At 43.3% G+C, this 14,027-nt stretch overlaps 1 protein-coding gene across 1 annotated transcript in view; it reads left to right on the top strand.

The window, feature by feature from the left end:
• IREB2 (iron responsive element binding protein 2) overlaps positions 1-14,027 on the top strand; it is a 2,086,845-nt gene that overhangs the window by 1,741,133 nt on the left and 331,685 nt on the right. Inside the window, exon 17 of the mRNA XM_044077824.1 lies at positions 3,321-3,425. Within this exon, the coding sequence (XP_043933759.1) occupies positions 3,321-3,425 (105 nt within the window). The remainder of the gene's footprint in view (positions 1-3,320; positions 3,426-14,027) is intronic.

Here is a 14,027-nt window from a genome sequence, read left to right as displayed (position 1 = left end):
GCACACTCACCCTACCTGCACCCTAACCCTAACTCACTTAACCCACTAACCCCAAGGTCCGACACTATCACACACTCACCCTACCTGCACCCTAACCCTAACTCACTTAACCCACCTAACCCCAAGGTCCGACACTATCGCACACTCACCCTACCTGCACTCTAACCCTAACTCACTTAACGTTGCCCTACACCTAAAGACTGTCACTCTTCACCTACCTGCACCCTAACCTAACTCACTTAACCCACCCAAAAACATAAAGCCCGTCACTATCGCACACTCACCCCACCGCACTCTAAACCTAACTCACTTAACCCGTCCCTAAACTACAGTCCCTCACTATCACACACTTACCTTACCCGACCCTAACTCCGACACTAACACACACTCACCTTTCCCACACCTAACCCAAAATCCCACAATATCGCACACTTACCTGGCCGCTCTAACTCCGTCACTGTCGCACACTTACCGAAGTTCACACATTACCCTTGTCGGTCTTTCCGCTGTCGGCAAATCACTTCGGTAAACTTACCTGTCGGTCGTTTGGTCTTCATCTTCCACGTGGTTCGGTCAACTAAGGGGACCCATATATATGTATATGTATATATATATATATATATATATATTTTTTTTTTTTTTTTTTTTTTGCATCATTTGGATGTACACAGGCAACTTCGTTTTTGTCTTCATCGAACCAAAAATTTCAGGAAATTTGATCAATTGTTTATCTTCTTTTCTTATAACAGATTGGGTATGCCTCTTTAGCCAAATGGTTGACTGATTGCATATCATATCCTTTGTCTGTAAACAGAGAGATTTGTCTTTCCCTAAGCCACCTTCCCCTGTAAACAGAGAGGTTTATCTTTGCCTAAGCCGCCTAGAGCACATTCAACGAGGTCTATGGCGACGTCTTCAGCTTTTTGGCAAAACTTTCAAGAGATGACATTTGTGCTGCTCCCACTTGGCCCAGTGCTCACGCCTTTATTGCTCTTTACAAATTGGACTTTAATTCTAGGAAAAGGGCTGACTTCGGCTCTGCAGTACTCCAAAATATTCTTCCATGAGGACCACCCAGAGTTCATCTAGCTGAGGACTCGGTCCCATCAGTTGAATAATTAATGAAAATGGCAGCATCAGATGCAAAAGTTATGCACTCACCATAATGTGGATCGGTTTTGGCCATTTTCATTCTTCCTCAGCTTTCCACCCATCCAACCCTCTTCCCTTTATTCCTGGAGGAGAACTATGGGATGTTTTTGGAACCCTTGTTTGAGCTTCAGTTTTATCTCTGTTGTTTTTTCTTAATTAATCTGTATAGAATAAACTGTTGGTTTCTAAGGGCAGCAAACTTGATATGAGGTGTGTTAGGTAGGTGGGGGCATTATGTGTAAGGGAGGAGCTCGAGAGTTGGATTTGTAAATCTAGTGATGTGGTCGAGCCATATCCGAGGTCAGATCAGCGACCCATCAGTTGAGGAAGAATGAAAATGGACACACAGATCCATCATTGGGGTGACTGCATAACTTTTGTTTTTTTTTTCCCTTCAAATATTTGTTTCAGTATACATTTTACCACTGTTGAGTGAACAGTAAATGTCTGCCATTATTTACTTTTCTATTTCTGATCAGGTATCAGTTTTGGAGTTTTCTCCCTTTTTAATTTTAGCATATTTTTCCTCATATGAAGATGCAAAGAATGAGATTGATGTTTTAGGTTTCATAACTTATTATGTGTATTCTGCTTTAGTGGTTGCTTGTGTTGTAGTGCAGACATCTTCCCTTGGGTAATGCACTGTTTACAGTAAGTGCTCGTGGATCACCAACCAATGGTTGGCCCCTTTTTTTGAATAGTAATGAATTGTATAACTGTCAATGCCCTATTAGAATTTGAGAGCTTAACAACTAAGGGGGTAGATAATAAATATTTATAATCATTAATGTCTTTGCTTGTGTGACACTGCGGTGGTGGTGCTGCGGTAGCGTTGTCGCCTCACAGTAAGGCGTCCTGTTCGATTCCCATCTAGAGCGTCTTCTGTGTGGAGACATGCGTGAATGGGCATACCTTCATTGAAGGTTGTGCGTCAGGACTGGCAACTCGGCACGTAAAAATCCACTGCCAATCATTAGCAGACCGGAGTTCCGCTGTGGCGACCCCTAACCGGGAAAAGCCGAAAGACACAACAACAAATGTCTTTGCTTGTGTGAATAGGTTAGCATCTTTGTAAACGTGTTGTAGAGGACAGAGTTGCATTTTATTCTGTAGAATAAGAGGTCAGTGTTTTTTTTTTAAATATTTCTTTCATTTGGCAATTTTAGAAAAATGACCATACATTCAAAAATGTGTATGTTGTGGAAGGTGTCAGCCACGGTTTTGCTTTCAGTACCAAGGCATTCTGGGCAATCACAGTTAGTGTTACATTGTATGAATTGCTAAAAACCTCAACTGGACTATCAGGTAGCTTCCATCTATTGACACTAGAATTATATGGTACAATTCCAGTCCAGCTGTCTACCTGGTGTTTGAAGCTAAGCAAAATTGTTCTAATAGCTATTCGTATGTAGTTACATAACCTTCTCTACAGTGTCAGATAATGTCCTCATAAGTGAAGTCTGTGTTGTGATTGTAATGCAAGAGTCTTGTGTGGTCCATGTCAAGTTAATGCAGTTTGTTTGCAGTGTATAGTTAACATTATGTCCTTACAGGGAATGTCTCTGTCTCTGTCCTGGGCTGCATTTTTTATTTGACATTTGTTACAGAAATAGTTATATTTATCACAGAAATATGGGTAACATAGTATTGTAGATCATGAAGTGTCTTTTTACAGCAAATGTGTGCTCTTTCTGATGCATCACTTCTTGTTGTTGTTTGTCTTTTTGGCTTTTCCTGGTTATTGGCAGTAGATTTTTTTTTTTATGGTGCTGAGTTGCCAGCTCAACGCCCAACCTTCAGCGAAGGCACACCCATTCACGCATGTCTTTCAGAGGCCACTCATATGCAGGCAGGACATCCAGACTCCATGCAGAAGGCACTCCAGCCGTGAATCAAACAGGAGAGCCTCTTGCTGTGAGGCAACAACACTACCGCTGTACCGGTTGTGTTAATTTCAGGCCACATCTGTAAGAAAATTGGAGTGTGGCATCTGTAACAAATTAAAATTCACATAAACATCTAATTTTTGTACAAAAGCAGTATAGTGTGACAGTTAATACTGAAATGGAGTAATTTCTAAGAGTCATACTTCAGGCAGATGCAGAAATGTATTACATGGTCATTAATGTTATATTAATTTTGTCATGTTTGATTTGCATACCATCTAGAAAGGAAGTAAAGGATGGAATTCTTTAGATGCACCTGAGTCGGACCTTTTCCCATGGGATCCAAAGTCAACTTACATTAGATGTCCTTCATTTTTTGAAAAGCTTGTAAGTAGTGTTCCTTCCTTCATTTGTAGGAGTGATGGAGAAAGATGACTGGTAGGTAGATGGCATTTTATGTGAAGTACTAAGTCGTAGATTGTAATGTGCATTTCTCATATGTTGGGGAAATGTCATTGTTTTCTTTCTCATTACTGATGTGAAGCTGCTTAAAGGTGTCTGCACCAGTAACTAGATCTCTTAGTAGACATCATGTTCACTACGGGTTTTGTGCTTTTTTGTTCAAAGCTGGTACAGGTGTCATTTTGCCTTGAGTAAAGCAAATTAAAGCATACTTGTTTTTTTTTTTCTCCAGCAAAATGAATTCTTGTGTGCTGTAATCCCCTTCATTCCATCTTTTGTCATATATTTCAACTTCCCTTGTTGGTTGACTTGCATGGCATTGCTTCCCAATCAGCAGTAATTTTTAATTTTCTTCCTCTTTAAGCAAATTATGCTTTCTTTTTGTTAGAATTATTTAGATCCAATTCATATCAATGTATGTTATCTTTTTGTGTAGAATTTTCATATTTTCTCTGTAGTATCCTTACCCTGAGATTCAGTAAACTCTGTGTAGGCTTCGTGCAGAGCCTACATGGAGTTTACATGTTAGCTCAACAGCGTGCATCAGCATGCAGTGCATATTGAGGCTTGGAGCTCCTGAGCTAGGTTTTGTGGCTCACAACAGTATTGCTGGCCGCAAAACCTTTTAAGTGAACGCAGATAGCAATTCAGTGTAAGGCAGAGCACCTACAGTGTGCGGATTTGTGTGAAATGCCTCAGTGATCGGCAGGGCTTTACAAATAGCTGTCATTCTGTTAGTGCAACACATCTACACAGAGGAGATTTAATGAGAGGATTCCTAACCAGTAATAGGGACATATTTGATATAGATGTCACATAGGAATGTGTTAGAATGTAACAGTCTGAATCTCTTAGAGCAAGAAATGTGGACAAAACAATAAAAATGGGGGGGACAAAGGGACAGAAATGGGGACAGATTCTTAATATTGCACTTCCAAATTTAGGAAGTAGATAGAATATATAGGTTGTATATTAGCATGCACTTTTTGAAGAGCATGAAATTTGAGACTCAAATGTCAGTCAACAGTTTCTGACTGCACTCTGCAGTGACATGCCAGTGACTTTCCAGGAAAAAAAAATGTTATGAGGAAAAGATCACACATATGAGACAAAACCAGGACATTCTTCACAGATCAGGACATTTGAAAGGTATGCACTCAAATGTATGTAGTACTGAGTCACATCAGTCGAGAGATCACCCACTGATATGGCAGAAAGCCACATATTTGATCTGGACATCCCAGGAATATCAGGTCTATATTACGTGGTCGAATGCTTAGGTGAGCGAATACCTAAACATCGACCACATAATATTGAAGGCAAAAAGCAGCGAACGGCCAAATTAACTCCTACCAGTCCCATCTGTTCAGCTCTATCCAGCTCTATTCCAGTCTAGTATCACTAGCTCATTCTACCTAATACAGAGAGAACATTTGTGAAGGGCAAGCCACTTAGGTCCTTAATTTTGAATTGTCTTCTGTTTCCACTTTCAAAAAAAAAATGTCTGAGCTTGTTTCCCACCTTTCCTGTAACTAGTCTAGTCCAGACACAGATTTGCTTTATCCACGACTGTTTGTAAGCTTCTGAAGTCCCCTCAAGCCTTTGTGTTAGGGAAGCGTTCTAGCTTATCAGTGGGAGTGGTAAGCACTAGGTAGCCTGTCTACCACAAGAGTGGTTTCTGGCCCAGAAATTGTAGTTTATTGGCCGTTTGGGCAATTTTTGCCATCCCTTTCAACCTTCTGGTTTAAAAGTCCACATATGCGCTTCTTTCCCACCTTTCCTGTAACTAGTCTAGTACAGATACAGATTTGCTGTATCCAGGACTGCTTGTAAGCTTCTGAGCCTCCCCAAGCCTTTCTGTGTTGTCGGGAAGCCTTCTAGCTTATCAGTGGGAGTGATAAGCACTAGGTAGCTTATCTACCAAAAGAGTGGTTTCTGGCGGAGAAATTGTAGTTTATTGGCCGTTTGGGCAGTTTTTCCATCTCTTTCAACGTTCTGTTTTAAAACCCTGCGTTTGCGCTTGTTTCCCACATTTCCTGTAACTAGTCTAGTCCAGATACAGATTTGCTGTATCCAGGACTGTTTGTAAGCTTCTGAGCACCCCAAGCCTTTCTGTGTTGGAGGGAAGCATTCTAGTTTATCAGTGGGAGTGGTAAGCACTAGGTAGCCTATCTACCACAAGATCCAGGTACAGATTCTTAGTTTTAGTATTTGAATTTGCTTATTTGTGCTCCGCAATTGTTCAGAACTTGTTGTTAACACTAAATAAGCTACAAATTACTACAGCACTCAACCTTCCTCTTTACCTAGAGGAAAACAGTTTTTGTACTTACTTTCCTCACTTGCTTAGAGAGAAACAGCTGTTATACTCACTTTCCTCACTTGTCTATAGGAAAGTAGTTTTTTATTCAAGCATGTCCAAGGGTCAGCTCTCAGTGTTCTCTCCTGTCTATCTGATGAATGTAGGCATCATGGGGCAATGTAGCAATTGCCTCATGTACACAGAGAACCCTCTCCTCCTACCACCCAACACCACAACCGGTGAGAGGTGCACTTATCTAGCCAAACTGGAGGTAAAGCTCTCTCCATCCAAGAATGAACTTGACAGTTAAGAGGAGAAGGTAAACACTTGCACCACACCACACTCAACACATCGTCCCATTAAACCTACACCACCAAAATCCACACATAGAAACACAAAAACATTCGCAAAGATTCTCAGTAATAATCTGTTCAAGCAACAGAGATCTCCAAAGCAGAAACGCAAGCAACCTCCACCCCCCAACACAACCCAAATGACACATAGCCCACAGACTCGGTGTGCCAATAAACCACAGCCCATAAGGCAAAACAAAGTACTCAACACACTAGTCATAGGTGATGCTATAGTCAGGCACACTGCTGTCCCACTCACCAGGCTAAACAAGGAGAAGGTTACTGTCAGCTGCCTGTCGGGTGCCAGGATCCGCCACATAACCCACGCACTCAGGTCACTCCACAATAAGTACAAATATGACTCTGTCATTGTCCATGTTGGTGTGAATGACCTGAGATTTACTTCCCTGGACTACATGAAAAGAGACATGGAAGAGCTCTCCGATCTTGTAGCCCAGGCAGGTATGACCCTAGCCGTGAGTAGCATCCTGCCATCGCCCAGAATGATACCGCAGTACAAGGACAAGATGATTGACTTCAGCAATTGGTTAAGCTTCTGGTGTCATTCTAAGAGGATCCGGTATCTGTCTGCCTGGGACGACATGGTCAACAGACCATGATGCTTTGCCAGAGATGGCCTGCACCTGTCGCCCCCAGAATTCCGGATACTGGCTAAGGGTCTTGCCGTCTCTATAGTGCCTTTTTTAGGCAAAGTTCAAATGACAAATTCACCACCGTAACAGGAACAGGCAAGCAAAAACTGAGGGTAATGCTACTCAATGCTAGAAGTCTAAATCTCAAAATGCAGTCACTCGAGGCACTCCTTAAAATGGAGAACATCGATATCTGTGCAGTGACTGAGACCTGGTTCAAGGCTCTAGAGAGCACCCCTGCATTACCAGGCTATAACTCATACCACACTTTTCGGCCATCTAACCTGGACCAGAACACCAAAGGCGGACGTGTGTCCATATTCATTAAGGATATCCACACCTCCAGGCAAGTTGCGCAGCATAATGCATCTGAGGTTATCTAAGTGCAACTCACTCTGGACAAAACTGCAGTCCAAATAATAGTTTGCTACAGAACCCCCACCATGCCCCAGGATTCCCTCCCTCTTTTCTTGATATACTGGAAAATATTAGCGTTTAATCACACACCCTAATAATGGGCAATTTCAACTACCCCACCATTAACTGGGAAAACTACTCATGTACCAACTCCTTCGCTCAATGCTTTCTGGAATTCATAAATTACAATGCCCTGGATCAGCTTATCCATACCCCCACCAGGGGCAGCAATGTCCTAGAGCTAGTCATTACCAACATGAGTGACCGGTGTTCCACACCTGAAGTCAACTCCTCGTTGGTCAGATCCAACCATAAGCTAATCACCCTAGATATCTGCATCCCCCCCCACCCACCATGGTAAAAAATGTATCCAAAGCCAAATTCATGCTTTTTAAGACAGAAGTGGCGAACTTCATGCCACCTATGCAGATGGACAACACAGTTACAACTGCTGAATCCTACACAAATGCACTCTATAAGCACTTACACGAGTGCATGGATCGTGCTGTCCTCCAAAAAAGGAAGCCAATCTGGTGGTCCCCTGCCATAAACAAACTCTATAATAGAAGGAAGAAATTGTTGCAAAAGAGAGTAAAATCCCATGAGTGGAGGAGCTCCCTGGACAGCCTCAGTAAGAAGCTGAGAGCTCTTATAAGATCCTCCAAAGCTAGCTACTAAAACAAAATTTCCACTGATTCTAAGGGCAACCACAAAGCATTCTGTAGCTATGTCAAGAATCTCAATGGCAACACCCAGATCTGCTCTGAGTTGCAGCATAACAGCACGAAAAGTACAAAACCAACTGATATTGCCAACATCCTGGCTGATAGGTTCCATGCTAACTTTACCCCCCCCCCCTCTCACCCCCCTAAAGGGCCCATATCTATACAGGAAGAATGCAGAGTCCCTGTAATCACATCTATGTAGGTAAAAGCTGCACTCTCTAAAACCAAAAACACAGCATCCATAGGACCGGACTGCATCCCAGGCTGGGTTTCACATGAACTTCGGAACAAACTGGCTCCCCACTTAAGCACCATGTTCAATCATAGTCTCACATCAGGCTTTGTGCCCACTGAATGGCACACAGCAACAGTTGTCCCACTCCACAAAGGGGGAGCCACTACTGATCCTGGGAACTATCACCCTATTAGCCTGACGAGCCTGGTCTGCAAGGCCATGGAACGTATCATCATGGAACTCATAAACAAAGACATTGGTAACCTCCAAACTCTGGACCCCACCTAGTTCGGGTTTGTGAAAGGCACATCATGCCTTCTGAACTTGAACGACTTCTTTGAGGCAGTAGATGAGGGTAAGGTGGTTCACACAGCCTATCTTGACCTCGCCAAGGCTTTCGACACCATCCCCCATTCTGGAATTATAGCTAAACTCACTAAACTAGGTATAAATCCCTACGTCACAAGATGGGTTGCCAACTGGCTCACTGACAGAACCAACACTGTAAAAGTTGCAGACTCCAAATCTGACTTCAAACCAGTGACAAGTGGAGTACCACAGGGTTCAGTCCTGGGACCTCTCCTGTTTGGTATCTACTTCTCTGTAGTACAGGCTAACATAGAAGGCCTCTGGCTAATGAATTTTGCAGATGCTTGCAAACTAGGAGCCATAGTCGAGTCCCCAAATGATGTGGACATCCTACAGAAGAGCCTCACTGAGACAGATGCCTGGTGTCAGAGGCATGGCCTCAAGCTCAATGTCAAAAGGTGCTTTGTCATCCCCTTTGGTAAAAACTCTGTACCCATGAACTACCACATAAATGGCAGTCTTCTTAACGCCGAATCTGTGATGAGACCTTGGGACCCAGGTGGACAGTAGCCTCTCTTTTGATAATCACATCGCCACAGTAGTTAGGAAATACTTTTATGTGGCACACCTCATCACAAAAGGGTTCTCATCCCGGAAAAAATAAGTCATTGTTTCCCTCTACTCGGCACTCATTAGATCCATTATAGAGTACAATGCCCCTTTTGGAATGTACCTCACAAGACATCTGCAGCAGCTGGAAAGGCCACAGAAGTACCTCACAGAGGATTACTGGCCTCAAACAGATGCCCTATGCTGACCATCTCAAAAAACTCCAGCTTTACTCTGTAGCATATCGCCTACTCCGAGGAGATCTCTGCCTAACATATAAAGCTATGTTAAACCCAGAGCTGTTGGACATGCTACACCTAAAGAAATCATAATCCCTCCGAGCTACATGCTGTAGGGACGTAAACCTTGTCACCACAATAAACAGGACATGCTGGAGGGATAGATTCCTGTCCCAGAGACTTGCTATACTCTGGAACAAGCTACCCATGTATGTCAAGCAAAGTTCCTCATTAGCACTCTTCAAGAAAAACCTTGATGAGTGGATGGGAAATAGGAAATACACCCCGGGGATCACTTCTGTGGCTCTGCTCAACAGGGTCACTGGAAATTAGCTTTCTTCAGTGGCGTAAGCCAGGGAACCTTGTTGGCTAGGCTTACTTAGGCCCTTCTATCGATAGCCTAGTACCTACCTATGAACCTGTGAAAGATTCCCCTTGGCCGTCCACTGTGTTTTGCCATTTTCTCCACTGTAGGGCAATCTTGGAGTTGGTGTATTTAGTTAGGGGGGGGGTGTGGGGTGCACAGCCCCCCGCCCAGTTTAGCTGTAAACAGTCCTTTTTTTTTAGTGGCCGATAGTTCCATTTCCCGGCGGCGTTTGCTGATGTGGTGTTCGATATTATGTGGTCGATGTTTAGGTGTTCGCTCACCTAAGCATTCAGCCACGTAATATAGACCCAGGATATCTGGACAGTTGAGCAGTATGAATGTTAAGTATGTGGTCCAAACACAGTACAGGGCAGTGTACTTACAGTGCAGAGTATTGTGCTATCCCATTCCTGGCATTCTGTACTTGAGCTTTGTTAATGATATATAACAAGATATGGGACTGCCATGTTAAATGATCACTCAGGGGAAGTATATGTATTGAATAGGGAAACACAGATGAATTGTAGGAATGCATACAGGGAAAGAGTACAGGTGAAACTTTCTTACGTACAGCAGAGGAATGCATGTCAATGGAAGATGGTTTTAGCAGCAATCCCAAGGACATCTCTTATGTGGTGCAGTATAGACTATGCAATGAAAATGTGTTGTCTGTGACTGTCACAAAAGGTGACATAACAATGGGGAGGATGTGTATGTGAGATAAGCATCCGTACATGAATATTGCAAAAGGCATTTGCCTGGGATCTGACATACAATGGGGTAGGGTGCATATTGGGAAGCTGTGTAAACTTACATACCTGAATATGAGTGTATTCTCGGCAGTAACAAGTAAAGGAGCATGGCAGACATTACAATAACCAACTACAATTATGGACAGTATCAGAATATTACCACCAGTAATCCCATGCTTCTGACATAAGATATGTGATGTGGAGTGATAAGAGATGAGCCTACACACACACACACACACACAGTTGACAGCCATTATGATACACCCACACTCTATGAGGTAACCACTCACACTGTCCTGATGCTGTTATATCTGCAGGAGGGACACTGTTATACCTGTATGTGACAGTATGGGCATTACAGGCTAGTTGCCTTCTGTACATGACATATATCTGTGGCACAGTCCACAATGTCATGAATGATATGCATGCCATTAATGTTGTCAGACACCTATGTATGCAGTGTGTGCATAAGCTCAACAGGTAGCACACATGGATCAGGTGTAACAACTTGATTGGTGTTCTGCGCCATCAGACAGTCATGTATATTCCACAGAAAGAATACCTAGGTATTGCCATTAAGCTGTGTGACAGTGTACTGTGGCAAAAGTGATACACTTCAATTACACATCACTGGAAAATATGTCGGGAGGTACATCAAGAATCATTGCACACAGTTATTGGTGTAATGAAGGCTGGGAACCATGAAGTTATTAAGGCCTCTGATGTGCATGTCCTTCACATACCCAGTATTTGTGTTACATTCAAGGGAGTAGTCAGCACTGTGACCACATGTTGGTGGATGTACTACTTACCCTGTAATCCAGGACATGGGTCACATACCTGTTGCTCTGATCATAGGGTGTGATGTCCACATTATACTGAGGTGGTGTGTCTGTTTCCTTATTCATCAACCCCCCCCCCCCCATGTGTCTCATCAATGCAGGTGTTGCCATGGCTGTCTTGACCCGTTAAAGTTCTCCAAGATGATACTGTTGTCATCATGCTTGCCCTTAGTGACCTGTTTGAGGACATCTGTCAGATCTAACAGACCTGATGTAGCAGTAGCAACTTACACAGGCCTTTTACACACACCTAGAATATTACTAGTGTACATGTAGAAGAGGTCCATGATGACATGTTGGACTACCTCATAGTTGAGGAGAGTCAGAATGTGTTTATACATGCATGCATCAGGTGCTGTCCCCCCATCTTGGATGGATGCATGTTGATGTGCATCCTTGTATGGGAACATAGGCTATGTGGAGGGTATGTTAAACTGTGTATTCAACCATATCAGGAAGGTGCATGTGCTTGGTCACACCATAGGTAATCTGTGATGTTCTCATAGCAAATTGATTCCATGTGATAGGCCTGGATGAAGGTAAGATGGTGCATGCTGCCTATTGTGGTCTGGCCTAGGGTTTGGCACAGTAACACACACCAGTATTTTTGAGAAACTCCCCAAGCTGGAGATTAAATCTTATGTCAGTTGATGGGTAAACAGTTGGCTCACTGAAAGAACATATCATGTAAAAGCTGATGAATCAACTTGTGCCAGTAGAGCTGTCACCATTGGCAAACCCCAAGTATCTGTGCTTGGCCCTTCACTGTGAACTGTATTTCTCAACAGTTCAAGCTGAAGTATATGGTCTTTGGCGTGCCAGGTTTGCTGATTCTTGCATATTGTGTGCAGTCATTGATTCCAGCAGTGGTGATAACATAGTACAGGAGGAGCTAACGCACACAACTGAATGGTGACAAAGGCACACAATGTACATGTAAATGCAGAAATGTGTGTTTGTAATGTTTTCCATGTGAAAAGTGGAGCTCCATGTTAATCACAGCATTGACAACAGTCCTGCTATGCAGAAACCCAGTGATGCTGCACGGGGAACACAGATAGCAATTTGAACTTTAACCACCAAGTGTCCATAATGCTATTGAAAGCCTGTAGTCACACTAACATATTGAGAATCTCAGGATTGTATGACAGCACTGTAGTCAACCTTTGTTACAGCAATAATAGAGTTTAATACTCTTTTGTACATGTACCTCACCAGACACATGTAACAGCTGGAGAAACCACAGGGCTTTCTCAACAAGATAACACAGAGCCTACACACCATACCATTATGTATGTGGTTAGATTAAAAGCCATGTCTGTGTAAACTTTATTGTACTGGATGAGGTGAATTCTGGCTGGCCTCAAGGCCAGTCTCTGATCCAGCCCTGGTGGGAGTACAGCATATACAAAAATGTGATATAGCTGATGATATCAGCAGTGTATGTTGAGAAGAAGATAAGTGTCCCACATGATGGTGTAAAATGCTGTCTGTAATGTCAAGCAACAGCTCACACACACACACACACACACACACACATACATATTTGACTGCACTGAGAATAGAACGCCTACCTAAGTATACAGACTACAGAACACAGTACTTTACTCAAGTGCCACAGCTCAAGTCTGACTTGGAGTGTGTCAGACAACACTTTATTGCTGATGACATCAGCAGCCTCTGTTGAGGAGAAGATAACAGTGTTTCACATGCTGGTGTAAAATGCTGTATGTCGTGTCATGCAACATCTCACACGCACACAACGTTGACTGCAGTGAGAACAGAACCCCTACCTCTCTAAGTACACGGACACCACGGCACAAATCTGATTGATTTATACAGCAGTGCAGGTGAACTAATAGTAGATGAAATCAGTAGGCCACGTGGGAGACAAGAGGTTGGGAGGCCTGTATGAAATGGATGTGTAGGCATGAGCAAGTATCAAAATACTGTCATTGCATGGCATTGGAGCAGTAGCTGTGAGATGCACAATTTTGCTCTGTTGTTTAGACCCCCACACACCAGGTTGACTGCAGTGAGAACATAATCCCTAGTTATCTAAGTACATGAACTGCAGAACACAGTGCGTAATGTAAGTGCAGGTGAGCTTATAGAGATGACATCAGCAGGCCATGTGGGGGACAACAGGTTGGGAGGCCTGCACAGGCACATAGCTTCATAGGTTCATATGAGGCTACTAGCCTAACAGCACGAGGGTGTTTAGAAGTCTAGCTGTGTATAAGCACAAGTACCCTTATTGAGCATAGCTGGATGGTCATTTTTAGCAGAGCGTGTTTGATAGCAGCACTAACTGGCCCTGTCCATAAGAGTCATAGGTGCCAGCCCAGAGGTGACTTTGCAGTCACCCAACCAGTTGTCAAGGTTGTGCTTGAACAGGATTATTGAGGAGCACTACTTCACAAGCAGTGGGAGTCTGTTACAGAAGAATGTGAATCACTGAGGGATATCTCTGTCTCCCCAGCATGTTCTGCTTGTCACAGGGTAGGTTGAGAACCCTAGGGCAAATTATTGTTGTTCTGTTTGAATTGCAGATGTCCATTTTCAGAAGGTCAGGGTCTGAGACTGCTCTGCAGGGCAGTCATAGGTCACCTCTCAGCAGCCTACATGACATCGAGTACAGTGAGAGGTACGTCAGTCTTTCTATGTATGTCATGTTTGGAGGCCTGGGAGTCTCCCAGGCACAACTGTTCTCTCCAATTGCTG

The sequence above is a fragment of the Protopterus annectens genome, chromosome 7.part0 (genome assembly GCF_019279795.1).
Source record: "Protopterus annectens isolate FY-2018-M chromosome 7.part0, PAN1.0, whole genome shotgun sequence".
Taxonomy (NCBI): Eukaryota; Metazoa; Chordata; order Ceratodontiformes; family Protopteridae; genus Protopterus; species Protopterus annectens.
The sequence above is the reverse complement of the archived record's forward strand: the minus strand, read 5'-3'. Positions and strand labels throughout refer to the sequence as shown.